At 54.3% G+C, this 27,901-nt stretch overlaps 1 protein-coding gene across 1 annotated transcript; it reads left to right on the forward strand.

Moving 5' to 3' along the window:
* The first annotated feature begins 1,897 nt into the window (after positions 1-1,897).
* KIAA1755 (KIAA1755 ortholog) lies at positions 1,898-24,605 on the forward strand. The gene is made up of 14 exons (XM_054574144.1): positions 1,898-1,975; positions 3,108-3,305; positions 5,950-7,300; positions 7,782-7,979; positions 9,480-9,603; positions 10,904-10,997; positions 11,890-11,976; positions 13,258-13,374; positions 15,048-15,146; positions 16,048-16,196; positions 18,275-18,413; positions 19,225-19,347; positions 19,881-20,102; positions 23,782-24,605. The coding sequence occupies exons 1-14, from the start codon at positions 1,898-1,900 to the stop codon at positions 24,478-24,480; spliced, it is 3,678 nt and encodes a 1,225-aa protein (XP_054430119.1). The 3' UTR covers positions 24,481-24,605.
* Positions 24,606-27,901: the final 3,296 nt, after the last annotated feature.

The raw sequence follows: 27,901 nt of genomic DNA on the forward strand, positions 1-27,901 counted from the left end.
GTTCCCATAACCAGTATGGTGACAGAGTCTCCCTTTAAAATGCACTTATGTAAGTCTCTAGAAAGTTGAGTGAATTTGGATTTGAAGAGAAACAGTAAGTGCTAGTAGCACAGACAGTGCTAGGATGTGCTAAAATTCATGAAGGTGACAGTGCTTGACTAAATTTCTAAAAACAAAATGAAACAAACTCAGGCCACCTCCATGCGCCCGCAAGGTCAGAAGCCCAGAGAAGGAAGGCACCTGCCCGAGGCGGCACAGGGAGGTGGACCCCAGGGGAACCCAAGCCCCAGGAGAAGCTGGGTGGAGCGAGGAGGACGTGTGGGAAGGGCGGGGTGCCAGTCTAATTGACTTGCTGTGTCTGTGTTCACGGGTGTCCTCTAACTCCCTGTTCCCGTTCCCACTGCTAACATTAGGTTTGCATGTGGGGGGCTAAATCACTATTGGGGTTTAGCCTTGCTGGGGGTGGGGAAGGCATTGAAAGAGGTTACCAGGCCAGATGAGCCAACTACTCTAACAAATCAAAGCCCGTCTTCCACCTCAGCGTGAAAAGAGCCCCTCCTGGGCACGTGTTCTCTCGACGTCCAGTACGTGGTCCCCTCTGCGTGTACCACCATGACAGCACCAGGTCCCTCTTTCCTTCAGAGTGGGGGCGGTGGGCATCCCTTCATTCATTCTGCAACTAGTGACGAGGGGTGCTGTCGTGTGCTCAGAACGGTTTGGGTACTGAAGACACAATGTAACACTGGCATTTGTCTAAGTGCCCCCTGTTTTGTAGCTGCCTGACATTAGAATCTTGCTGGGATTGAGAGTTGCCAACTTCCTCCTCCTCTAAGCCTCTGTCCTATTTCCCTGCCTCCAGGGTCCTCTATTACATAAATGAGGATGCTTATTCTCCTCTTCCTTTCCCTTCCTCAGGGATTGGTGGACTCGGGGCTCGCAACCAGTCTGTGACAACCAGAATGGCCATGGATTCTGTGACTGTATCGGAATGGAAACCTTTGGCCTTGACCAGCTTGCCTATGTTATAGATGGAAAAACTGTGGTTGAGGGAGGGATATTTTGTTCAATTTTCCACAACATTTATTGAGCACCTATTTTTGTGCCAAGGACTAAAGACCCTAGAGGACTAGGGCCAGCGCCTGCTGTGTTAGTTTCTATTGCTGCTGAAGCAAATGATCATAAACAGTAACTTAAAGCAACGCGAATCTGTTATCTTGCAGTTCCACACAGCAGAAGTCCAATGTGGGTCTTGCTGGGCTCCCATCAAGGCCTGGGCAGGCTACTTTCTTTCCTGGAGACCCTAGAGAGAATGTTTGCTTGTGTTTTCTAGCCTCTAAGAGCCATCCACATGCCCTGGCTTTTCCTCCATTTTCAAAGCCAGCAGCATTGCGTCCCTCGGATCCTTCCTCCACAGTCGCATTTCCCTCTGACTTTGCCTCTTCTGCACCTTCTTGCACTTTTGAGGACCCTTGTGACTGAGCTCAGGATTATTATCCTGAATAATCCAGGATAATCTCCCTATTTTAGGCCATCTGATCACCAACTTATTTCATCTGCAACATCCATACCTCTTTGCCATGTCGGGTAACATGTTCACAGGTTCCAGAGGTTAGGATATGGGTGGGCATTTTGGGGGACCGTTATTCTGCTTACCATTCCTGTTCTTGAGGAGCCTGGAGTCCACTGGGGGAGACAGCAATTAGTGTGGAAACCGCTGTGACCGGGGTGCCATCGAAGCCCAGGAAAGGGGACACGTGACCCAAGGGGGTGGGGAAAAGGAGGCCAGAGAAAAATCTCGAGGAAGAAATGAGAGCTGACCTGAATCTTGAAGAATGAGGAGGAGTTAGCCAGATGAAGAGGGAATGGAAGTGGAAGGTGTCCTGGGGGAAGGAACAGCATGTGCAAAGGCCTGGAGCTGAGCGAGAGGACACACATGTCACTGCGGCGGAAGCGCGAGAGAGGCAGCAGAGCGGGGGTGAGACCGGAGAGGTGCACAGTGGCGGGATCGCGGGGGGTCTGGGTGCCCGGAGGCCAATGCTTCCTGAAGGGGGGGGTGTCTTTCAGGTTTAGAGCAGGAGATGGAGAAAAAAAACCTTTCAGGTTTTTCTGCACTTGAGAAAGGTTACTGTGGGGCGCTGGTGGAGAAGGGCTGGAAGCGAGGCTGACAGGGGCTGGAAGCCAGTGAGGAGGGGATTCAGTGGAACAGATGACGGGACCTGGGTCAGGGTGGGGGCAAGGGGGCAGCATGGAGCGGAGCGCGTATATGGGTGAGCTGTTGGAGGCAAGAAGACTGTATATAGGACATGCCGAGGGTTGTGGGCGGGGGAGGCAGGACGAGGGGGTCGCATTGTGCGCAGATCTCTTGGCCTAGAAACGGGCTGGATCGGGGGGCCATGACTGACGTAGGGACGTTGGGGGAGGAGTAGGTTTAGGAAGGTACTGACTTGGGTGTGATATGCTGATGGCCTGTGTCCCATAGACCTCTAGGAGAGGTATCCAGAAAGCAGCTGGATATATGAGTCTGGAGCTCACCTATCTTTTCTATCAACGTGTATCGATTAGTTATTGCCGTGTAACAAGCCACCCCAAAACTCAGTGGTAAAAAACAGCCACGACTCATCATCACCCAGGCACTTCATGCTGACTGGGGCTTGTCGGATCTAGGACCAGCGACACTCGTAGCTCAGCTTCGAAATGCAGGTCTGCAGGTCAGCCAGGTGGTGGGATTTGGGGATGCCGACCTCCCCTTTCCCTCCAGCCCTGACCTGGATGTCTTACTTCATTCTTCCTTTCCACTTTGGACGAGAGAATGACATTTGAGCCAAGACCCGAAGGAAGGGAGGGAATGATGATATCTTGAGGAAGAGTAGGCAGAAGGAGCAGCCAGTGCAAAGGCCCTGCCGTGGGATGGTCCCCAGTGTGTTGAAGGAACAGGAAAGAAAGCTGATGTGGGTAGAGGATGTGAGTGAGGGGAGGGAGAGGGAGAGGAGGTCAGAGAGTTAGCAGGGGCCTTAATCACATGGGGCCTGGAAGGTGAAGGGAAGTGGCCACTACTCTCGTTATTACTGCAACTGTCAGTGTTCATCCTCTTCTCCTGTCCCCCACAGGACGCCCCGTCCCTGGACACAGCCATTCAGAATGCCCTGGCAGGCCTCTATCCTCCTTTTGAGGCCACAGCGCCCACTGTCCTGGGGCAGGTGTTTCATCTCCTGGATTCTGACTTCCAAGGGGATGGGCTGAGCTTCCTCCTGGATTTCCTGATCCCTGCCAAGCGCCTGTGTGAGCAAGTACGCGAGGCAGCCTGTGTAAGTCGGAAGGAATGCCCTCCGAATGAAGGGGGAAGGCCCCTTGGCCGTTTACTCTCTGACATCGAGGAGTCCATCATGTTTGCACTTTCACGGGCAGGGAGGAAAGCCTGGATAAGGGCGTCCTTGTGGGTTCCCTCGCTCCAGGAGCCTGCCCTGGGGCTGGCACTGTGGGAATCGCCAGGCTAGAGAATGTTCCAGATGTTCCCTGGGGCCCTTGAGTCCTTTCTTCCTAGGCCCCTGCAAACCCAGATCTCTGGGAGATGTCTCCTGAGGCAAATGGAACGAAAAGCATTTTAGGTGGGACTCGTTGACTGCAAATGATGAGTCCTTACTCAGACAGGGACAGGGTGATCTGGCCTCTGACCCAAATGTATTCACTGATCAATTCCCTTAAGGACCCTGTGTGTCTCTGTTTCTCCTTTTTGTCCTTGCCTGCCAGCATCAGTCTTACAGGCTAGGTGTTCCCACAAGGCTGGAGCCCAAGACAGCTCTGGGATCAAATCCTGCTCTGGAGAGGAAAGTAACTCTTCCCCATCAGCTGCAGAGAGAAAAATTGCAAGGAAGGATCCTGATTGACCAGGCTTGGGTTCTATGTCCATTCCTGGACCAATCACAGCAGCCAGCGGAATGGGGTACCAGGATTGGCCAGCCTTGGGTCCTATGCTTGCCTCTATGGTCAGAGGGTGGACACTGTTTCAAGAAAATGGTAGGGAGAGGCATTTAGAGACCAAATCCTCAAAATGCCCACTGCTGGAACTTGCCCTTACCCTTCACCGGGTTGCCAGCTGTGCTCTGCCATGCTGCTATAATACCCTTCCTCCGGCCACTGAGCCTCAAGGATCACTAAGAGGGTCTCAGTCTTTCCTGAGTTCCTGATGCCGGACAGGGACATGACATATCAGGAGCAAAATGTAAGGATGGGGGCCATGTGCATCATTTCAGTGGTAGAAAGAAATGCACTGTGGCAGCTACAAGTCCAAGCTTAGGAACCAGCATTAGAGATGGTTGGAACTGGAAGGAAACCGAGGTCATTCATTTAACATGCTTAGCACAGTGCCTGGTACATAGAAATAGCTCCATACACATGCATTGGTATTATAGGGAAGGAAGTCTCTTTGGAACATTTGTAGCCACCTTCCACATATCCACATTGCAAAACTTCATGCACTCATCCTTATTTCTCATCCTTATTTCTTCACCCTGACACACTCTACAACCACCCACTTCCTTTATTTGGCCATTAAAACTGCATTTGTACCATCCTCTTCCCCATTTCTCTCAGGAACAAGGATCACAACCTTTCAGTTTCTTTATTTCTAATTATAGATGATTTTACTTTCATTGTAATTATAGGTGAAATTGTGTCACTTCTGAACAGTGGGTAGGTAGCAGTGTGGAATTAACAGTTCCCATAGGCCATGGAAACCCCAAGTTCACATCCAGGCTCGATAGCCAGATCTACAGTGTAACTGATATAAACTAGTTTATCAAGCTGGGGTACAAGTATGGACAAATCTCATTATTTCCCCAATTAATAATTCCAGGAAACAGCTACTTAATTGGCAGGAATCAGCATCTCCCATATACACATCCAAATTATATAAGATTATCCAGGATCTACTCAATCTACAGGAATTAGACTCATTTCCAAAGCCAGGTAGAGAATAACTACCACAGTCAGTCTGATGGAGTGTTCTTTCTGTGTGGCCACATGGTGTCACTGTTGAACACTGGTCCCGTACAGCCTACTGAAGAGGTTCAACTAAGCCCAATTACTGGGTTCAGGCCTGCTCCAGGGTGACTTGCTGTGTCTACTTATACAGAGAATTTGCTGGCATCTATTGTTTAAAAAATTTTTTTAAATTTTGCCTCACTTGCTATGTTGTTACCACTAATGGCAAATAAACAGTAAACAAACCAATAAATAAATAATAAACATTCAAGCCCATAATAGTGAGGCAGGGCCAGATTTCCTGACTTTCACTCAATGTTGTTTCTACTTCGCCCGGTAATTTCTCTACTTAGAAATTAGAAAATGGTATAAAAGCAGTAAACGACCTCTTTGTTTTTGCAATTGAAAATCCCCACACTTTTCCGTACAATAAGTGTGGTCAAAGGGAGAGGGAGCTAATATTTATTGAACACATGTCTTTCATATACCAAGTGTTGTGTCAAGTTATATATCATTGCTCTTATTTCTCATACCAGCCCAATAATCCAAATATGTATCATTATTCCTATTTGCGGATAGGAAAAAAAGAAGCTCCAAGGAGTTAAGTAATTTGCATACATCTGCCATTCAGACCTTGGAACGCATGGCTCATGGGGAGGAGAAGGGAGCATGTATCAGCAGGATGATCTGCATGGGGAAGGTGCTTGCTAACCAGTGCCTGGAGCTCCAGCTCTTCTCCCTTGGGCCAGTAAGCTAGCAAGTACTTTTAAGGTCAGGGCCAGAACCTCAACACGGCCGAGGCACTCACTCCCAGGGCTGTGAGACATGCTACATCCTAGGCACTTCTCTTCCTCACCTGAGCCCCTGGCCTGTCCATGATTCCTTCTTGAAGAGGGGAGGGCGAGAGGAAGGGGCAGTCCCACGGGTGGGGCTTTCAGACTCTCTGACGTCCTCCCCTTCTCTCCGCAGGCCCCCTACTCACACTGCCTCTTCCTGCATCAGGGCTGGCCGCTGTGCCTGCGGGACAAGGTCGTGGTCCACCTGGCCGCCCTCAATCCCCTCTTACTGCGCCAGGGTGAATTCTACCTTCAAGTGGAGCCTCAGGAGGAGCAGTCCGTCTGCATCAGGGTCAAGTGCCTCTCCTTGGACCTCCGCACAGTGGACACGAAGCCTGTTCCCGTGTCATCCTACCCAATACTTTTCACCCAAGAGTGGCTGGAGGCCTTCAACAGTGACTTTGAGGGAAGCCCCCTACACAACTGCCTGGTAGCTTCAGAAGAAGGGATTACCCCTGTGCCTTGGACCAAGATAACCAGCCCAGAGTTTGTGGAGGACAAACCCCAAGCAGTGACTGTTCTCTCCCCGGCCTGGGGGTCCCTTCAGTTAGAGGCACTTGATTTGAGTGGTCATCAAGAGCTGCACCAGGCCCGGTCCCCAGGAAGCCAGGCTCTTCTTGGCCAGAGCTTGGCCAAGGAAAAGGGCCAGACACGTGGGGCTAAGTATCCGGGGCTCATCAAGGTGGAACAAGCGAGGCCTGGGGAGGTGGCCTTCAGGATGGACCATGTGGCCAGCCAAGACTTGGAGGGAGATTATGTGTCTCTCCTGGACTTTTCCCAAGAGAGCAGAGGAGAGTCTCCGAATAAGGAGGCAGACACATCCTGTGGCTGTCCTATTAGGACACTGGAGGAGCCATCTGGACCTAAAGAAACCCCTTTCTCTCAAAGGATGCTGCCTCTCTCAGGGGCCGGTGGGGGACCTTCCTTGGAAAAATGTGTTTGTGCAAAGCCAGCAAGCCTGGAGGAGGAGCCCTGCGTTTTGGGCTTGCGGAGAAAGGTCAATCATACAGGCCCCTCCCGCAACTCAGAGGAGCAGCCCCAAGAGCCCTACCTCAACGTCCCTGAGAAGCCATTGCATTGTGCCTCTGGCCTCAGGACAGATGTCTCAGAAGAGCCTGCTGCCTCCAAGGCACAGGAGTCTCTGGGAAATGCAGAGAATGTGGTCCAGCTCAGGCCTGGACCAAAGCAAACCTCCTCTCCCCGGCTGTGCCCGGCTTCTCTTCCTGCTGCTCCAGCCCTCGAAACCAAAATGGGAGAGAAGACCAAACAGGGAAACTGGAGATTCCCCAAGCCCGTGACTGGCCCTGGGCGAAGCACCTCCTCTTCCAGGTCCCCCACTCTTGGGCTCAAATTCTCATTCTTGAAGGGGCAGAAGCAAGTCCCTGTATCCCCAGAGAAAGCCTCGCTCCAGCATGACGGGCCCTGGAAGGTCTTGTGTTCACTCTACTCTTCCAAACCCAACCAAGCCAAGTGCTTGGGGAAAGGTAAGGTGCCCACTTGCTCAGCTGGACAGAGGAACTGTTCCCTGGGTGGGATTGAGTGATGAGGTTGTCAGTGACAAAGACCCACCTGGGCTGCTCACTCTCAGCAGTTCAGAGCACCGGGTAGCAGGTCAAGAGGCTTGAAGTCTTTTGGTTTTGGAATTGAGCAAGGTGTTGTGACTCTATTGCGATGGCTTGAGTCCACACCCCAGGTTCACCACACACTGGCTGGGTGACCTTTGTCAAGGACTTAACCTTTCACAGTTCAGGGGGCCCTCTGTGAGCAATGGGGATCTTACCTGCTTTACATAGTTGTTCTGAGGTTCAAAGAGACATCAGAAGTAAGGAGCTTAGCACAAAGGCTGGCATGCAATAGGAGATCAATTGTTGTAAGCTATTATTATTAGTCAGAAGGACATTCCCCACCCCTACCCCCGGAAAATTCATCTTCTGCTTAACACCCTCTGTTGTTGCTTTTCCCCAGCTGGAACAACTCAAACCAAAACATCTGGCCCAGCTGCTGACTCAGGCCCACTCACTGAAGAACAGGCCGATTTCCCAGAAGCTTCTACAGGTCCTCCAGAGAAAGGCTCCACTCTGAATGAGGAGACCCCCGGGCCTGAGCCCAGGCTTGGGGCTCTGAGTATGGAGATCATCCACTCCAGGATCGCGTGCCTGCCAGGTCCTTGGGATTATTGGGGCAGGTGGAGGTGTAGGGGAGGGAGTTTGGGGTGCAGGTGGGGTCACTGAGCATTTTCAGGTGCTAGTGAGTGTAAAGGGAGACAAGGAACGTTCTGGACACTTGTGTTCTGGACTGAGCCTTCCTGACACTCAGGTTTCTCATCTTTCTGATGAAGAAGTTGGATTATACAGGGTCGGGCAAAAGTATTATAGGTTACAGTTCATATGCAAAATAACACAATAATTAATAAATAATGATACAAGAATAGACTGTGTTTCATGTACTTACAACTGTAAGCCTACTTTTGCCCCAGCCTGTATAAAAGCAATTTCTAGGTATCCATCCAAACATTTGTCCATCCATCCATCCACCTACCCACTCACCTCCCCACCCATAATCCATCTACCCATCTGACACCCATCCATCCATCCATCCATCCATCCATCCATTCACCTACTCACTCATCCACCTACCCATCCACACATACGTACATTTGTACATACATTCTACTTTTAGCGAGAAAGGCAAGATGAGTATCATAGGTCAGGTTCTCTAGAAACTGAGCCAGAGACAGGGATCCTTGTGAAAGTGATTTATTTTGTTGAAGGTTGCTCTCAGGAGAAAGGAAGTGAGGGAAGCAGGTCAGGGTGGGGGACGAGCTAAGCATCGAGGGGGTCTGATCCCACAGAGCTGCTTCCATCTTTAGGCACAGGGGACTGGCCTTTTGTGCCTGGGTCTGCTGGTCATCAACCCAGGCGGATCCTGGGATGGGATGCAGGGTGAGCTCATGATCCAGCTCAGCCAAGAGCAATTCTTCAGAGACGAGGGCATCTGCGAGCCATTGACAGCCAATAGCTAAGGCTGCGGGGATGTGTGTTCTGGCCTGGTGGCCTGGTGAGGGGGTCTGGGTGGGGTATCAACAGCATCCAACACAGAGGGCATTATCATTTACGCTTAATATTTATTCACCTTTACAATGAATACTTATTGAACACCTGCGGTGTTCCAGGCCCTGAGCTTAGCACTGAGGTTCAGCAGGAAACAAGTCTGATGTGTTCTCTGCGCTCAGGAAGCCTAGGGGAGGAGAAAATGCAACAGGTTATGACAACTCAGTGTAAAAAAACCTTGTGGCCATGGGGCCACACAGGGGGCTGTGGGAGGGCAGGTGTCTGTGCAACCCCAAAGCTCATTCCACGAGCTTTTCCTCGCAAGGTGCCCAGGACGGAGGGAGCCCAGGGGAGAGGGGGGCTACCTCTGCACAGAGGAGGAACTCAGGGATGACCTTTCTGAGGAAGTGGCTTTTGAGTTGGGTCTTGACGGATGAAAAAGAGTTCAGAGTTAACGGGAAGGGGGTGGTGCGGGGTGGGGGGTGTTGGGGAAGAAAGGGCATTTCAGGCACAGGGACCAGAGTGGGCAAAGGCCTGAAGGCCACAGGACAGGTCCCAGTAGAGAAGGTTGCACCAAAGTTCTCACCGTGCACGTGTGCTCTCTCTCCTCCAGGTGGCCGGGACAGGGAGGGGCGGCCCCTGCTTCTGGTGTCAACCAGCCAGGGGGCCTGGGAGACACCATGGTGCACAGCCTCAGAGGTCACTAAGCTGCTTTGCTACCTGTACACTGTCCCCAGGTAAGAGGCTGGGTGGGCTGAGCACTCCATCCCTCCAACCTCTCAGGCCAGAGCCCAGGACGCACCGCTCTCCTAGCAGGGGCATAGCCAGAGGCAGATGAGGTAGGAACATGAAGTCAGAGCCCTGGTGTCACTTCCAAGAGCCTCCTCTCACTGTCCTGTCTCCACTCTGTGCCTCAGTTTCCCCTCGGAGGACAATAGCAGACACTTAACGTCCCTCCCACTCTATGCAGTCACTGAGTACTCTACAGTAATGAAGTCATTGGTCCTCACCACAGTCCTGTGGGGCCAAAGCGAGTATTATCCCCATTTACAGATGGGGAAAGGACTCCTAGTGAAATAAAACAACTTGCACAGGTGAGCAGCTACTACAGCAGTGCCGCAGCTCTACCTGACGCTGGCTACCTCTGGTTCTGTCTGTGAACTGGCTCATAAGGCTTGAAAGCAGCGGGTTTATTTTTCCAGCCTGCTTGGTTGTCAGAATGGCCAAGGGCACTTGGAAGCCCACAGACTCCCTGGCCCCACCCCTTATGGCAGATATCTGGGGGCAGGGATGGGGTGTGGGTAGGGGTGAAGGATCAGTATTTTAACAAGTTCTGACAATTGGCCAGTTGGAGAGATCTAAGGCGATCTCCAAAAAGTGCAATGTGAACCAGTTAGGGTGTTTTGGCTGCAAGTAACAAATTCCAACTCAAAATGTCTTATCTGATAAGGAAATTTATCATTCTACGCCTCTGCCTTACAGCTCTTTGTAAGAACTTTTTAAAGGAGAGACTTCTTTCCCAGAGTCCCCCAGCAAACCTCTCAGGTCTCATTGGCCAGAAATATGTTAGATGACCCCTATCTAAACCAATCATTGGCTAAAGAAATTATATCCCCACTGTTGGCCTCAACCAATCAGAAACTAACCCCTGTGGTGGTGGTGATGGGGATATGGTCATATGGAGGAAGATGGATTCTCAAACAAATTCTGCCCACACAAAAGGAGTGGATGAATGCTGGTTGGCTTACCCGCTGCAGCTGTATCCCATTGCAGCTGGTTTGTAGTTTATGATTATCAGGGTGTAAGGGAGAGCTGTGTGAGGTACTGTGGGAGCACTGAAGAGAGAGCCATGTGCTCTGGAGAAGAATCATGGAGGGCTTCCTGGAGGGAGGGGGCACTGGATCTTCATCTTGCAGGATGGAGTCCACCAATCAATCAAGGCTTCTAGCAGCCAGTTTCCCTCGCCTCCCACTAGATCTTTCCCCTAAAAGGCCTGGTTTATCCAGCAACAGTGCCAGTTCTGTTTACCACGCACAGGCCAGAAGATAAAACCAAGGGGCTGGCGGTTGTGATCGATGCCAGGAAGCAGCCTCCACACCCCGGTCTGGTCAGTGCCCTGAAGGCCACCCAGGTGAGTGGGAGATGGACAGCATCAGCCTAGCAAGAACCAGGGGCCTGCTGATATTCGCGGAGCCCGGGGGGCTCAGAGCTGGGTCCAGGGCCCCCAAGCAGGGACTCCTAGTTGCAGGGAGCGGAAACCCCAGCCGAAACGGGCTTAAAGAGAAAGGCTGTCCGTTGGTTCATGTGACTCCCACAGTCCAGGAGTTAAATCCAACTTCAAGTATGGCTTGATTCGAGGACTCAAATATTGTCACCAAGATCTGGTTCTTCTCTCCACTCCTGGCCCTGTTCTCCTGGGAGAGGGCCCTTTTCATCCAGGCCCCTGTCTTGGTGGCATTCTGCCTCCCAGAAGCTTCTAACTTCACACAGTCTTTCATTCAAGTCCAATAGGAAAGAGTGAGGGATTTTTCTTCCAGAAGCTTCAGCAAAAGTTTCTTTGGGTCCCCTTAACCCCACTTGGCTCAGGTGTCTATCCATCAACCACTCTCTGTGACCAGGGGAATGCGACACACTGATTGGCTTAGACTTAGGTCACATGCACCTCGCGAACTGAGAATGGGGGAGGGAAGAGATTCCTAACTAGCTGGTTTGGACAGCAGAGTAACCGGAAGTTCGCTTGTGCTTACCTCATGGTCTGATCTCCTCCTCCTCCTCTTCATCATCATCTTGATGGGGAAACTGGAGCCCAGAGGGGCCAGGTCATTTAGGAACTTTGCAGCACAGCTTGGACCCGCTGCTCTCTTGATGTCCAACGGCCCACCCTCCACACATACCACACCACACCAGCCTCAGGGAGCCCCCCTCCCCAGCTCTGTGGCCTGTTTGCTTGCATCTCAGTGGGGAGGCTCGGTGGCTTAGTACAGGCCTGGACAGAGCAGCTCTGAAGTGCTCTTTTCTGACAGGCTCTGGACCCAGCCTCCATGCACGCCATACTCTTCCTGGGGGAAAAGGAGGCGGCTCTTCCGCTGGAGACATTACCGGACATGCAGGTGAGGGGCGAGCCGCGTCGGCCGAGGCGCAGGGGAGTTGTTGGGACAGCACGGAGCCGGGGTGGGGCGGGGTGAAGGACTGCGGAAGAAGTCACGGGTGCGGGGAGGCCCTGAGATAATGTAGTGAAGGGTAATAAACGCAAGGCCTGGGAGCCACAACCTTCCGGCCCTGCCCCGTGTCACAGAAGTATTTCTCCCTGGCAATCCTAGTGACACCTGGCGGGCACCACCACGTGATTGACAGCTGCACAGGGCGCGGAACCTTTTTGAGAAGTTTCATCCTGCCAACCCCTCCCGCCTTTCTTTTCAGACAGGGAAACAGGCCCGAGGCCACACGGCCAGCTGGAGGCAGAGGCGGTTTTTCCTCCTGCTCTTCCTGTACTTCTCTCCCCAGTTCCCCTCAGCATCTCCGACTCAGACGCGGAGGTGATCTGGCACTTTGCAGGAAGGAGCCCGGCCGCTGCCCTTAATTAGTGTCATGTGCCACCATCCTAAGTGTGAGCACCCCGTGCTCTGCCCCGTTTCAGGGACTGATTTTACTGCAGATTCCTCACTCCTGATTAGCGACGAGGCACATTGTGAGCTAGAGATAGGCTTTTCAAGCCTTAATGGGCTCACGAGCCAGTTGGGGATCTGGTCAAAGCGCAAGTTCCAATGAAGTCGTGCTGGTCGGGGCCTGGGACTCTGCATTTCCACATGCCCCTCGGTGATGCTGAAGCTGCTGGTCCGTGGACCACACTTTGAGCACCTGGGATAAGTGGTGGGTCTCCCCAAACCACAAATTTGTCCAGTCCCTCCCTCCATGTCTTTGGGAGAAACGTAGGATTTGGTGACCTTTCTCAACAGCCTCGAGGAGGAGGTAGCACCTTAGTGGGTCACCAGGGACGGGGACAAGGATTATAAAGAAATGACATGACGAGGGCCCGCTTCAGTCAGTGCGTGTGATGGCCGGAGAGCTGGGCCAGGGAAGAGCCAAGCGCGGAGGCGGCGCGTGCTGCGACTGATCAGCACTGTCCGCCGTGGGCTCAGGCTGGGAGAGTGGCACTGCAAGCGCTGTTTCTTCCCTGCTCCTCCCCTGGACCTGCTTCCGAATTTGGATTTTTCAGAATTCCCAGAGAAGAGCCCTTGCCCAGAAAGCAACTCCGAAAGCCAGGGCCAGACTCGCCCTTGGGAGGCGGAGCAGCGCTGGGGCCGGGGTCTGGCCAGGCCAGCCTGGCCCTCCCCAAACGCCTGCCCCCACACCGAGTCCCCGCTCCTCCTGACTCACTTCTTTGTCTGCAGGTAGAGGTGCTGACCTCCTTAAAGGCCCTCAGCCACCACGTGGACCCCAGCCAGCTTCCTGCAGCCCTGGAAGGCTCCTTCCCCTACTGCCACAGCGAGTGGGTGCAATTCTTCCAGGTGTCTACCGCCATGGCCTTCACCCTGCCCGCTCGCTCCCTCTCTCCCTCCCTTCACTGTCCTGCCCCATGGAGCCGTCCACACTGTCAGTTCAAAACTAGTCGTTTGACAAATGTTTATAACAGAGGTGCAGAGTGGAGTGATTGGGAGCTCAGGCTCTGGGGTCTAACTGCCTGGCTTCCAATCCCAGCTCTGCTGTGTGACCTTGGGTAAGTCGATACCTTCTCTGAGCCCTTTTCATCATCTATAAAATGGGGGGAGGGTATAATGATAGTATCTCCTCAGGGGGCTGTTGTGAGCAGTAATTGAGTTAATGGAGGTAAAGAGCTTAGGAGAGTGTCTGGCACCTGCTAGGGGCTATGCCGGTGTTAGCTGAGAAGATATACAGATGCCTGCTCTGTGGACCCGCATGGCCCCGGAGCTCAGGGTCTGGTAGCAGAGGCAGACATGTTCCCTGCTGTAAGGGAGGGACATAAGAAAACTGCCCGTGCTGGGCTCCTCTCCCGCGTGACCTCAACCCCTCCTCACTGCAACCCTTCGAGGGGGCGTTTCGTGCCCAGCTCACCCCTGAGCACACACAGGATGGGCGGCTCCCATGACACACACAGGATTGCCAGCTGGAACTGCACCGAACCCGTGCCCAGCAGTACCTGCGGGGCGTTCTCTGAATCAGGGCTGCTCGTCCTCAGCACTATTCACATTTTGGGCTGGATCATTTTGTTTTTGTTGGGAGCTGGCTTGTGCGTTGTAGCATGATTAGCAGCACCGCCCCCCCGCGCCCCTCCCGCCCCCCCCCCGCTCTGCCCACTCTGTGCATGACAACCAAAATGTTTCTGGACATCGCCCATGTCCCCTAGGGGGCAGCATTACCCCCCACGGAGAACCTCTGGTCAGTAACTAATAGTCTACAGCGCAGTTCTCTTCTCAGAATCCTGTCTGTTTTAAAAATAGGCCATATGTTCAAAATTCAAGTGGTACAAACAGGTATGGAAAAATCTCTTCTCCTGCTTGTCCCCTGGGCTCCAGTTCCCTTCTCCAATTAATCCAGTGACTCTCGAACTACATTTTTGTTTTAAAACCTTCCCTTTAAATGAAATCTTACCTGTAGACCCAGAATATAAGACTGGTAATGATGAAGACTAACACTCTTTGATCCTCACGCCAGCCTATAAGGCAAGAGCTACTGGGACCCCATTTTACAGACGATGAAGCGGAGGCACAGAGAGGTTAAGTAACTTGCCCAAGGCCTCACAGCGAGTAGGTGGTGGAGCTGGGCTGAAGTGTCACCCCTCCCCCTACCCTCTCACCGCCCCTTCCTTCCCCTCCCCCAGGGTGTCTCCACTGGCCCGGGAATAGCTCAGGCCTGCCTTCCTTCTGCCTCTCTCATCCCCAGCAACAGTAGTTCTCAAAGCGTGGTCCCTGGACCAGCAGGGTCAGCATCACCTGGGAAGTTGTTACAAATTCACATTCTCAGGCCCCGCCCCAGAGGAACTAAGTCAGAAACACAGGAGTGGGGCTCAGCAGCATGGAGACGAACCAGCTCTCCAGGTGATTCTGATGCAGCTACGGTTTGAGAACCACCACCTGAAGCCCCTGCTGTGTCCTCCTGGGGTGGGGAGGCACCCTCCTTACCGGCCCAGGCTGACACCCTCGCTCTGGCCTCCATTCTGCAGAAGTCGGACCCTTTCCTTGCTGACCTCCGCCAGGCCTCCTCCCTGCTGCAGGCGTCCATCCAGGAGTTTGAGAAGGGTGACCCCCCTGGAGGGGCACAGGTGAGCCAGGAGCATGTGGTGCGAAGGTCACACCACACCCCAGATTCTACAGACTAAGGGCTCAATGAAGGGGACAGCCAGGGTGGGCATGATCATCCCTGGGTTTCATTTTTATTCATTTGACTAATATTCATTGGGTACTAACTGTGTGCCCCCAGGGACCCAGTCTGGGGCAAGCTGACTTGTCCCTGCCCTCAGGGGGTTTGTGGTACAGTGGTGGAGGAAGCTGTTAAAAAGTGAACAAAGAAATGGACCTGCAGTTACAAACTGTGCCGAAGGCCATGAAATGTGCCAAATGCCACCTCACTGAAGAGATGATATTTAAATTCAGACCAGAAGGATGAGAAGGAGCCTGCATAGGAATAAGAGGGGAACTGGGCTCCAGGGGAAGGACAAGCGTGTGCAAAGGCCCTGAGGTGGGATTACACGTGGTCCGTTCAGGAACAGCATGGGGGCCAGGTGGAACAGAATGAGTTGGGAGAGAAGGGTGAAGAGAAAACTAGAAGATCTTGTGGATCCAGTGGGGACTGTATCGAAGAGGAGTTGGGTTGGGATTTCCTCCTACACGGGCAGGGAAGCTACTGGGGAGTTTTAAGCAGAGAGTAGGTTTGCACTTTGGGATCCTACCAGCTGCCATGTAGAGAACAGACTGCAGGGGAAGCCAGAGTGTAGCAGGAAGACCAGTGAGGAGGCTAGACTGGGTGTCCCTGCAGGACCAATGAGATTGCCACGGCGGTGAGGGGTGGCTTGAGGAAATGTTTTAGAGGGAGAAAAGACAGACTTTCTGCAGGACCTTGAATGCCTACACTGGGGAGTTGGGCATGATCTGGGTGTGGGGAGCCCTGGAGGGTTGTGGAGGGAGCGTGGGGATGGGTCTCAGGCCACCTTCCTACACTGGCAGGAGGCCTCCAGGTGTCTGAACAAGTCCAAGGAGCTGATGGAGGCCGTGCTGAGGGACCCAGGTCTGCTGGGCCTCCAGCGAGAAGGTGGAGCCACCCTGGCCAGGCTGCAGCAGGAGGCCAGCAGGATGGACTTCAACCCGGATGTCAGGTACGGACACCCAGCCTTTTCCTCTCCCACCCCACCCTGTCTCTTGAGAGTTCAGAGCTGGGGACATGTAGGGTGGGCCCTGCAGACGCCCAGGATGGGGGTGTTTGCAGGGCCCACATCTTGTCTCTTCTCTGCTGCCGTCCTTCAGCCCCGGTCATCCTCGGACCGGGGTGGGGGACACCCCTGCCTGGTTCTGGTCACACTCAAGGACCAAGCACTTTCTCTGACCCAGATGCTGAGCTGAGCCCTGCCAGGAAAACCTCAGAGCCACAGAAAAAGTAATAAATATTCCTGGAAAGTACCGATTTTCTTCAATTTAGGGGTGGGAGGGGCAAATCAGTAATTAAATCAGTCAGTAATTGGATATATTTTATCTCTGTTAGAGCACACAGTTCCAAAAGTGTGCATAAGCTTCCAACAATCTGTTTATTTAACCAACTCTTAAATGGCACTTAGGATGAGCACAACATTGTTTTAAGTGCTTTACAAATAGTAACTCGTTTAATTCCCACCCATGAGGACATTCCTGCAGTACCCCCTTTTTACAGTGGAGGAGCCTGAGGCTCAGAGAGAGGTTGAGTTGCCCAGGGTCACACAGCTGGGACGCAGAGGGGCCAGGACTTGAACCCAGGCAGCCTGGTCCAGAAACTTGAACACTGCACCCTGGGCTGTGCCCCCAGCAGAGTCCTGCTGATATGACCACTGGGCAAGTAGTAGGCCCTGGTTCCGCGTGTGGGGCCGTCTCCCTGCCCCCTCACAGGGCCTGGTGGGGCTGGCACTGTGATTCCCAGAAGGTCCCCTCTCACTGGCTGCGCGTCGGGGCCCTCTAGTCCATGAGGCCTTGCCAGATTGTTGGCCACTAGCATCTCCACCAGGGGGCGCTGTGGTCCCATGCGAGCTGCTCTGCGTGTTTGTTCTGCAGATGGGTCCCTGCAGCTTCCTCCTACGGCACCTTCCTCCCTCCTTCCGCCAGGCAAGCTGGCATTTTCCATCCCGTTCACGCACCCTGGGCTCCCACCTGGAGGGGCAGTGACCAGTAGGGAGCAGCAGTCAGATGAGGAGGCCCCGAGCAAGCCTCCCTCCAGACAAGCGGGCTTTATTCCATCTCTTCTTTCCTTTTCTTCCTAAAGTAAGACACCCCACCCCAGGGCAGAGAAGGATGGGGTGGGATTTGAGGGGTGTCTGGAAAGCCCTGCGATCCCTTCCTTTACCCATTTGTTACCACATTTAGATCCCATCCACAATCCTTCATTTATGTCTTGCTGGCGTTAACCATTTTAAAATACCATCATCAGAAAAAGCTGTGGACTGGGCTCCAGTTCAAACTGCCATGCCTACGGGTCGATTCCTCTCTCTGGACCTCAGTTTCCCGTTTGTAAAACGGAGGCGGGGTGGAGAGGGTGTTACATCTACTCACCATCACTGCAATAGAAATAACAAGCACTGACAAACCTTGTGTGCCGAGCCAGCCCTTTGTTCAGTGTTTTGAATGGTAAGAACTGGTCCTCAGCCCTGGCTTCCTACTGCCGCACCCCCCCCCCCGCCCCCATCCCAGCAACTCCTGAGGACATTTAGGAAGCACTAGTGTCCCTGCCGCACTCAGACCTGACTCAGCTGGCCTGGGCATCGAGATTTTTAAAGCTCCCAGGGTAGGTTCTAATGTGTAGCCAGGGTTGAGAGCCAAGGAATTACACGATTTAATCCTTGCAAGCCATCTGTGAAGTGGGTTCTCGTATCTCCACTTTTGAGAAGTGAAAAAACAGAGAAACAGAAAGGTCGAGAAATTTGCACAAGGTCCCAGAACTAGAAGGTAGCAGAGCTAGGACTTGAACCCAGATCTGTCCAGCTTGGTTCATCCCCTCCTAGGGAAGTCCCGCTGTGTCTGCTCGTCCTTCCAGTGCCATGGAAGGCCCAGAGAGGTGTAGGGACCTGCCCAGGATCACACAGCAAGTCAGCAGCTAGAATGCCCCGGCCAGGACTGCAGTATTGCTGGGAGTTGCAGGGCAGGCCTATACTGGGCAGGAGTACTGGGCAGGGGCTGCATCCTGGGCCTTCTCTCATCTTCCTCTGCCTCCCAGGAGCCATCTGGCTGAAGCCGCTGCCCTCTATAGCCTCCTGGATGAGCAGCTCCATGTCCTGGTCACCGCATCTAATCACCTCCTGGGGAGGCTGGAGCTCCGCATCCGCCTGGGCCGCCTGGAAGCTGCCATCCGCCAGGTGAAAGGGGAGGCTGGCCTGGGAGACGTGGGGGCTGCTGCCTGGCCTTCCCCCACAGGGAAGACCCTGCGCCAGGCCCTGCCCCAGCCAGGCACTTGCTCTGGTGTAAGGACATGAGGCTGGCCATTCTTCGAGGGCTAGGCAGGCATCGCTGTGGCGTGGCACATGACATGATACTCAGCAAGTGCTTAATGCGTGAAGACCCAACCCCAAAAGCTGCGCTTGCTGTCTACGAGCTGTGTGCCAACCCCTGGGCCAGAGCCTTCGCGTTACCTCCTGCCCCTCACTGAATCCTCACGTCTGACCAATGTTGCCCCTGAATAAACTGAGGCCCAGAAAGGGCCAGTGCCTTGCCCGGCTCACACAGGAAGCTCATAGCAGGCCCATGCACCTTCCTCTACAGCAGGCAGCCTTTTCTCCAGCACTGTGTGCATTCCCCCAGGGATGGGGAGCTCATCACTCCCAAGGCTGCCTGTTTTATGATTGGGTGGCACTGAGTGGTTAGGGTAAGCTGAAATTGGCCACCCTGTAATTTCATTCAGACAAGTGTGCCCTGCTCTGTGCAGGGCGCTGGCTAAGCCATGTGCCCTCTGGGGTCCCACTTGGGAGTCCTCTCCCCTTTGAATATTTGAAGAACATGACAGTGCACGTTCCTCCCCACCCACCAAAGTTGCCTCTTCTCCCCAGAACTGGGAGGGTTTAAGTCCAGGCCAATGCACACAGGCCCAGCCACTTCAGGACAAGTGACCTCAGCCTCCAGGGATGTGTCTCCATCATCCCCTCATGTCCAAACCTCCCTTCCCCATCCCAGGTCAGCAACTGGATGGAGCAGGAAGGAAGCCGGAGCCTGCAAGCGCTGACGCCCAAGGATGGAAGCTTGGAGACAGTGGAGAAGACCCACGTCGAATTTGAGGACTTCTTCCAGCAGGCTGCAGTGCGTTCCCAGAACTGAGGCTCAGGACTGGAGCAGATGGAGGGGGCAGCGGAGGGGGCAGCACGGCTAGGGCGAAGGTGTGGGGGTGGGGAAGTGCAAGGAGACTTCCAGAGACCGTGAGGAGACCAGGTGGGATCGTAATGGGTTCAGCTGGGATGCTGCCTCCTCCAGGAAGTCTTCGGGGACCACCAATCCAAAGACGACCTATCTCAGAATCCCTGACAGAACTCCCCCCAGGACAGTGGGGGATGGCGGTGGGAGGAAAACAGAAAGACAGGAAGAGAAAACTGTGGAGGCACAAAGACTTTGGGGTCGGGGAAGTTTTCCAGGAGAAGATGACACTAAGCAGAATACTAGCTCGGCGAAGTAAGCTGCCTCCGCAGAGGCCAGGGTCCCCATTGCAGAGGAGGAAACTGAGGCTCAGGGAGTCTCACTACTCAGCAGCAGGGCAGTTGGGGGGGCGCAGTTCTGACTCTGGGGGAGGCCTCAGTGAAGGCGGGAGCTGAGTGGATGCCTCTCCCGTCCCCCCTCAGGCCCAGTACCGGCGAGGCCTGGAGCTCTCCAAGCAGGCGGCCCAGCTGGAAGCTGCAGCTGGAGGGACCAGCGAAGCAGGGGGAACAGAGTTTCCCGAGCTGGCGGCCTTTGCCTCCACGCAGCGGACCTTCCAGGCTAAGCTGACCCACTTCTACATGGCTGCCGAGCGGCAGCGCACAGACCTGGAGACGCTGCTCCAGCTGTACCGCTTCTGCAAGAAGGTGAGGCCATCCCAGCAGCCGGGAGGCAAGGAGCAGCCTAGACACAGCACTGGGCTTTGTCATTCAGTCCACAGTCCTGGGGGTTGCGGGGAGGTATTACTTCTGTTTTCCAGAAGGGAGACAGTTTGAGAGGTTGAGTCACCCTCCTAAATCCAGGCCTGGCTGATCCCTGACCGCAGCTTGACCCACCGTACCAGGCATGCTCCCAGTGACCCTCAAATGCGACCTACTCCTTAAACATTGGGATTAGGGGGATTGGGGTTGGGATTAAACATGGATATTAGTTTAGTCAAAACATAGGCTTTTTCTCCACGGGTAGGTCTCTGTAAGCAACTCCAATCGTGTCTCACCCCTTTGTGTCCGATTTGGAGAAACAGCATCAGAGAAGGGCTGTCACTTAGCCAAGGTCACACAGAGAACCCATGGCACCATTATAGTGCCTTTTCCCATGCCCTCACCTCGCCTGCACGGATGGTGTGAGCAGGGGCGAGCGCAGAGTACTGGGGCGGGAGGCAAGAGGAACGCCAATGCTTTGCATCTATCATCTCTTGGCAATCTGGTATGGCAAGGTTGATCAGGCCATTTTACAGATGGGGAAACTGAGGCCCAAAGCAGGGAAGGGCCTTGCCCAAGACCACATAGCTGGAGAAAAGAAGAGCCGGAGTTTGAACACAGATATGTTCATGCCCTATAACATGCCCTGGGTTCTTCTCCAAAGGTGGGCAGGAGGGTGGGGAATGGCCACCAGTTGGCCATGTCCAGGCCGGCATGATGATGATAAAGAGTAGACAATTATTATGAGGACAGCCCATGTGTTGCCTGTGTACTCCATGCCAGAGCCTCCTATAAGTGCTTCGCAAACCTTGCCTGATGGAATTGGCACCATATGTTTATGGGGAGGGGGTGCCAACATTATTTCCATTTTACGGATGAGGAAACTGAGGCCCAAAGAGGCAAGTGCCTGGCTCAAGGTCCCCCAGAGGGCTGATGGTCAAGCAAGATTTGACTTAAGAGCCCCCTACCTCTCCTAAACCTCTCATTTTTCTAATGGGTAAACTGAGGCCTAGGGGGACAGGGGAGCAGCCTGGGAGAGCTGTGACCCAGCCAGAACAAGAACCCTCATCTCTGGCCCAGACCCAGTGTCCTTGGCTACCCCTCACCACGGAGGACAGAAAGTGAGAAGAGCCTGACCCCAGCCTCCCAGGTGTCAGGCTACCCCAACCTACAGGGGACAGGAAACACAGGGTGCTTTGGAGGGCATGGGAAGGACTTCCGTCAATCGCGCGAGGGGTGCTGGGAAGCACTGGGATTGGGTGGTGGGCACACAATGTAACACACAGATCCTGGGTGGGCCGTGGCAGCCAAGGGCCCCCCACTCCCACATGGACAGAGGTTAGAGAGCCAGGCGGCTTCGGCCTGCCTGCATGGCTGTGTGGCCTCAGACACGGTCTCACTGCTCCAGGCCTGCGCTCCTCATCGATGATGATGATGATGGTGGTGGTGATAATAGTGAGAGCAATAATAACTAATGCTTCCCTAGTTCTGACTGTGTGTCCTGTTCCAGCCATTGTACACCTCGTTTTATTGTCACACTAACCCTGTGAGGCAGGTACTAGTATTATGCCCGCTTTGTGCATAATACTTTGTGCATAATAAGGAAGCACAGAGAAGCCAAAGATCTGACCCAGGGTCACACAGCTAGGAAGCGGCAGAGCTGAGCTCCAAACCCAGATGATCTGGCCCTAGTGCCAGACTTGCCAGGTAGAATTAAATTGCTGAGAGAATTAAATTAAACGTAGGTAACCCCCACCCCGGGCTTTGCTCATATTTAGAATTATGATTTTTAACACCAATATTAATATTATCATTAGTAGCAGTAATGCCTCATGAATTAAGGATTTCTGGAAGCTTCTGCCTTGCTCATCAATTTCAGCCCCATTGACTCTCTCTGGAGAAACCAAACTTGCTCCAGCTCTGAGGCTTTGCACTCACCGTTCCCTCAGCTGGGAACGCTCTTCCCCTCGACTGACTGACCTCTTGTCTTTCTTCAGTGCTCAGCTTGCATGTTCCCTCCTCACAGAGACCCTTCCTGACCACCTAGCTCCCACCCCCTATTCTCTCATCACCCTGTGCTTATCGCTTCATGGGGCCCTGTGGGGTCTGAAAGCATACTGTTGCTTCATCACCTGCTTGCCTCTTGCCTGTCACCTGTGAGGTGAGCTCCTGAGGCACAGCCAGGCCTTCCTGGGTCCTGGTCCTGTCCCCAGTGCTGGGCACAAGGCCAGCGCCCAGAGGGGCTCAGTGAACGCGGTGGAAGCCTGACCGGGTGGCTGTGGGTGCGTGTGGGAATGTGGAGGCTGACCCAGGACTAGGAGTCGTCCGGCAGAGCGGGGGGCAACCCTGATCTGGGGTCCCACCATGGCCGTCTCTCGCTGTCTGGCCTGGGCAGCCTCCTCTCCTCTCTGGCCCTGAATTTTAACCAGCACAACCGGAGTTGTTTGGGCAGGATGATTTCTGAGGTGTTATCCATCTCTGTCCTGCTCAGCCTAAAAGATGGAGTCCTAGACAGACAGACAGACAGACAGACAGGACAGGCCAGTGCTGGGCCCAGGCCTGGCTTGAGAGCAGGCATGCAGCAGCTTTGGCACTAAATAATAATAACACGATTGTGCCTCTAACGGAGATTTATGGAGCCCTTTCCCAGCCATGAGCTCCGTGTGCTTCTGCGAATATGAAGCCATTTATCTAAAGACAAGTTCCCTTAATCCACGGAAAGATGGTTTCTTCGGAGAAAATGGTTCTCCAATCCCCACAGCCTAACAGCTCGCTGTCGGCTTCTAAATTAATGGAGAGAAAGATTATGTTTTTCACGAGCTGCTGGGAATGTGTTGGCTCCTGTGCAGCCTGCAGACATTTTGTGGGTGAAGTGGGGACAGACAAAGTCCCAACATGGAGCAGAGGGGGCTGGAGTGAGGGGACGGGGATGGGGGGCCTGAGTTGGCTGATGGTCTCGTTCGTGACAGCAAGGGCCTGGCCCTGCCTGGGCCAGTTTCCCCTGCATAAGGGGATGCTTGGAAGATACTCTCTGAGTTTAAACCCTAGCTCCTCCCTGACTTGAAGTATGACGTGCACAAACGATTTCACTTCTGAGCCTCAGTTTCTCCCTCCGTCAAATGGGCTGTTGGCACAGTTGAGTGTGACCAGATGTGAGACACACTCAGCCTGGCAGACAGGGATGCTCCATAAACATGAACCAGACTCCCTGCTCAGGACCCCTCATAAAGGGTTCGTGCAACCCAAGAGTCTGAATATTCGGCTCCCAAAAAGCTTTCTATGATCACCTCATACAACCTCTTATTTTACAGAAGGAGAAATGAGCCCCAGGGAGGCTCAAGTCCTTGCTGGCCCGTAGGTGTGTTAGACCACGCCTGCGTGCCAAGGGTGGTGGGCCACTCCCCAGAGGCAGGCGTGTGTACCCTGGGGAACAGAGGGAGACCGCTGTCATCACTGTCCTCAAAGAAAATCACAGCCCTACTATTTTACGGGCAAGTTATTGATTCAGTCCAGCAGTGCTTGTTCTTGGAGTCCTCTCTCTGCTCAGAGAAGCCCATTTGTCCCCATGGAGTCCCCAGGCGCCGCTCCTAGCTCGAGCCCCCCTCCTTCTCTTCCTGTCTCCCAGATGACCTGGTTCCACATGGACTGTCAGGACCTGATGACCCAGCTCAAGCTGGGCAAGGCCCAAAAGGCCAGCCCTGGGGACCAGCGCCGCCTCCACCGCTACCTGCAGCGACTGTTGTCCGAGTTCCCTGCCGAGAAGCTCACAGCCATGGGCCTGCAGGCGGCCTCCCTGAGCCGCGAAGGCCTGGGCTGGGACCTGTGGGAGGAGGCCCGCGCGCGACACGGGGAGATCCAGGCCCTCCTGAAGACGGCACTGGCCCGCTGCCCGTGCCCACTGGGTGCCGCTGCCCACCTGGCACAGCTGGAACTACGGGGGACAGCCGCCAAGGGCCAGGATGTGAACGGAAAAGTCACTTCCAAGGGAAGGCAGGACCTGCCCTTGCAGGACCCCCTGGGCCTGGGCCATGCACCAAAGTCCCGTTGGCCCCCTCAAGCCCCCCGTGAGGGGCAGCACAGAAATCTCCAGGCAGGCCCTCTGCCCCAGGACGCTGGCCAGGCCCTAGGGGCTGATGAAGGCAAGGGTCCCCACGAGCCCCTGGACCCTGTCCCTGAGCGTTTTCTCGCCCCCCTCTTCTGGCAGCGGTTTCCCAGGCAAAGTCGGATGCCCCGCCCCATCGGGGGAAGCTCCTCCTCCGAGGGGACAGACTCTCAGACGTCTCTGGAGGACTCGCCCCAGACAAGCCCCCCTGCCTCCCTCTAGCTGGGCACCCCCACCACTGCACCAGGCTCCAGGCATGCTGGGCTGGAGCACAGGGACTGAGCCCACCAGGACGTGGCTCCTGAGCCCTCTGTGTGCATGGTCTGCGCTAGCGGGACAAGAAGCACCAGGAAACTGTGGAAAGACACGACCCTCGGGAGGTCGGTCAGGACAGGGTGCAGTGGAGTGTGGGGTTGGCTCCCTCATCCCGGTATGGACCGTTCAGGGGTCTCAGCCTTAAGAGGGCCACATGTCCGGCGGGAGTTCAAGGCTACCCAGCTTCCCCTTGGGACACAGGAGGCATTAGTGCCCTCAGACAGAACTATGAGCGGGAGATTTGGGAGTGGCTTCTGGTCTTAGGGTCCCATTGAAACAGACCCTGAGACAAGGGTCCAAGTGCACAAGTATTTGACAGCAATCCCAGGACCCCCTAGGGGGAGGAGCAGGGAGGTGAGTCTGGGAAAGGAATAAAGGGGGTGTTGTCAGGCAGATTACTGCACGCTGTTCACTGCGCCATTGGCCTTGGGCAAAGAGAACCAGGCACCTGCTGGAGGCCAGTTAGTGTCCAGGAAAGGGGGTTGGGGGAGGGGGAGGAGGAGGGAAAGTTTGTGCATATCTGCTCTCACTTGGCAACTCCAACCATCGTGGGCCATCCATTTCTCTCAAATTCAAGGGTCCCCACAGTCTGGCCTTTGCACTCCAGAGAGAACCCTCAGCCCCCTGACGTCCTCTGTCTTCCCTTCCCCCTGCGTCTCCTCAGTCTCTACCATCTGCTTCCCCTTCCCCCCAGCCTTCTTCGCTTCTCTTTACACACAGCCTCTGGTGCCCGGAGTCACGGGTTCGGCTGGTGTCAAGGGCCGGACAAGGGTGAAGCAAGGTCCCCTCCAGCAGGTGGTGCTGGCGGACTGGGGACAATGGGCAGAAGCCTCCCCACCTCCGCTCTGAAGTTAAAGGTAGTCGTTCACCCGCCCAGAGTAACTCCCACTGGCGCCTCCCTGGAATGTCATTGCCCTGAGAGAGCGAGGGCCCGTCCCTGCCCTGGAAGGCATTACCCACACACAGGGCCTTCTGGCAGCCCAGCCCTGGAATTTTCCTGGCTCCGGAGGAGGGTGGGGCGCACGGCCTCCCCCAGACGAGGCTGTGGAAGGACAGAGAGGCAGGCCCGGGGCAGGCCCAGGAGGACACACGGGCTTCTGAGTTGTCTCAGCAGGGAGAGCCATGCAAACCTCAGTGACTGAAGTGACTTCAGGAATCTTCCAAGCCTCAAGATGTCCTCCAGTGTGGCTTGGGGCCTGTCTGCCTCAGAACCAGTAGCAGAGCTGATCTAAAGCAGCTTCCTAGGGGGGCCCACCGCAGAGAATTAAAGTCAGATTCTTGGGGCCATCGGTGGCTGGAATCTGTACTTGTAACCAACTGCTCAGCTGTTTGCCACGTGACGCAGAGCAGTGAGGCCCGCTGTCTGGAAACTCTAGGGGCTGGGGGCTGGGCTAGCCCCCCACCCCAAACCAGCTCTGATTCTTCCATCCAGACAGGTCTGAGAATGCAGGAGACATTTGATCAGCCCATCTCCATCCATGCCTGTCGCCTCAGATGGGGGCCAAAGGCTCTTAAAACGCTGTTGCTATAGCAACAGCATCCAGCCAGTGGGGACCACAGGCAGGGAGCCAGGGCACCTGGGGTTCAAAGATGGAAACTGACTTCCGAGAGACTATAGCTACTGCCAGGAACAAGGGGAGGGGGCGGGGATGGGTGATCCAAGAATCCTTGAGAGGGAGGGGTCCCCAAAGCCATCTTGTGTGTTCATCTGTCTCCAAAAAACGGAAAACAACTTGTCTACTCACAGGAGTCCCCGGGGGAGAGGGAGTGCAAAAATGAAATACAATAATGAATCATAACAAAAATAATGAATAATAATAACACTAATAGCTAACATTTATCTGCATTTTCTTTGTGCCTAGCTTGCTGCTAAGTCCTTTAAAAGCTTCATAGCATTCATTGAAATGTTCACAACAGTCCTATGAAGCCAATACTGATTTAACCCCATTTTAATAAGGAGGAAACAGACTCAGAGAGATTTGGTGGTGCCTTGCACAGGGACGCACAGCGAGTGGCAGAGCTGCGACTTGATACAATGGATGCTTCTAACTCACCGTTGGACAAACCTGGGCTGATTGCCGGTCTGCGGTGGCCACAGGCTTTGTCCCCTCCGCAGTCCTGCTGTGCTGGCCACTGCCCCGCACTCAGGGGCCTTGGCTGGGCTGGGCTTGGTTCTCTGGGCAGCACTCATATCTAGTCTCCCGGCACTCGCACGTGGCAGTGTGGTCCGCTGGTTGGTTGCGTGGCTCTGGAGCTGGAGGGATCAGGCTCCTGGCCAGGCGCCACCACTCACAGCTGCGAACCCTCGGCCAAGTTATGCTGCCTCTCTGTGCCTTGCTTCCCTTGCCAGAAAATGAGAATGATCAGACCTCAGGGGCTTGCTGTAAGTATTAAAGGAGTTAATATACGGGAAGCCCTTGGAAAGGCGCCTGGCTCATAGTAAATGCTCACTTAACACTATCTAGTGTTATAATTGGGTACCAGCCCAGCCAGCCTCTGCTTCCATTACCTGACAAATCAAGGAAGAAACTTCTCCGGAGGCCACCAATAAATTCCCAAAGAGTGTGACACTCTGTGAATACTGTAGATTTCCTCATTTGTTCCCTGGATCCCCAGGTGTTTCTTGAAGGCCAGAGAGACCGGATGTATTGACTTTTGCCCTTACCGGCCCATGGTGGAGACATGGGGTGGCCTCTCTGTCCCAAGATCCCCCACTAGTGTCAACACAGCTCTGCGTCAGTAAAGCCTCAGCCCGCAAGAGGCTGCCATAAGGATGTGACAGTGCCGCGTCCCTCTGCGAAATTTTTGAGAAAGTCTGCAGCCTGTTCTGGTGGGAAGAAGACGGGCTGATGAGGAATCCCAAGTCTGCCAGTGACCGTGACTACGCACTGTGATGGAGCCCCTGTGTGGGCGCCCGGAGTTGGCGGGCAAGGGGCGGTGGGAGGAGCAAGGCCTGGGAGTCAGGCACCCCGCGTGCCACTCTGCCCTGCGGCTGATGGCCTGTGTGATCCCAGGCACGTTGCTTCCCCTCCCTGGCTCTCAGCTGACATTATCTGTTCCATGAGGGCATTGGACAGATAAGGGTCGCTTTCATCTTTGGACTCAGAGAGCCCTGCTTTGAATCCAGGCTTAACAGCCTGGAGACTGAGCAGATGGCTGCCCCTCAGTTTTCCCGTCTGTCCAAGGAGATGGGCTGGTCAGCCTGTGGGGCCAGGATGATAGGAGCTCTGGGTCCCCAAGCTCCCCATCAGGCCTTTTTTTTTTTTTCCTCCAGAGGGGTGGCTTTGGAAGTCCACTGGACAGTGACATGGGCACGAGGAGGACTGGA

This window comes from Pteronotus mesoamericanus, unplaced genomic scaffold (genome assembly GCF_021234165.1).
Source record: "Pteronotus mesoamericanus isolate MK-2021 breed Mesoamerican mustached bat unplaced genomic scaffold, CSHL_Meso_final contig_25, whole genome shotgun sequence".
Classification (NCBI taxonomy): domain Eukaryota; kingdom Metazoa; phylum Chordata; class Mammalia; order Chiroptera; family Mormoopidae; genus Pteronotus; species Pteronotus mesoamericanus.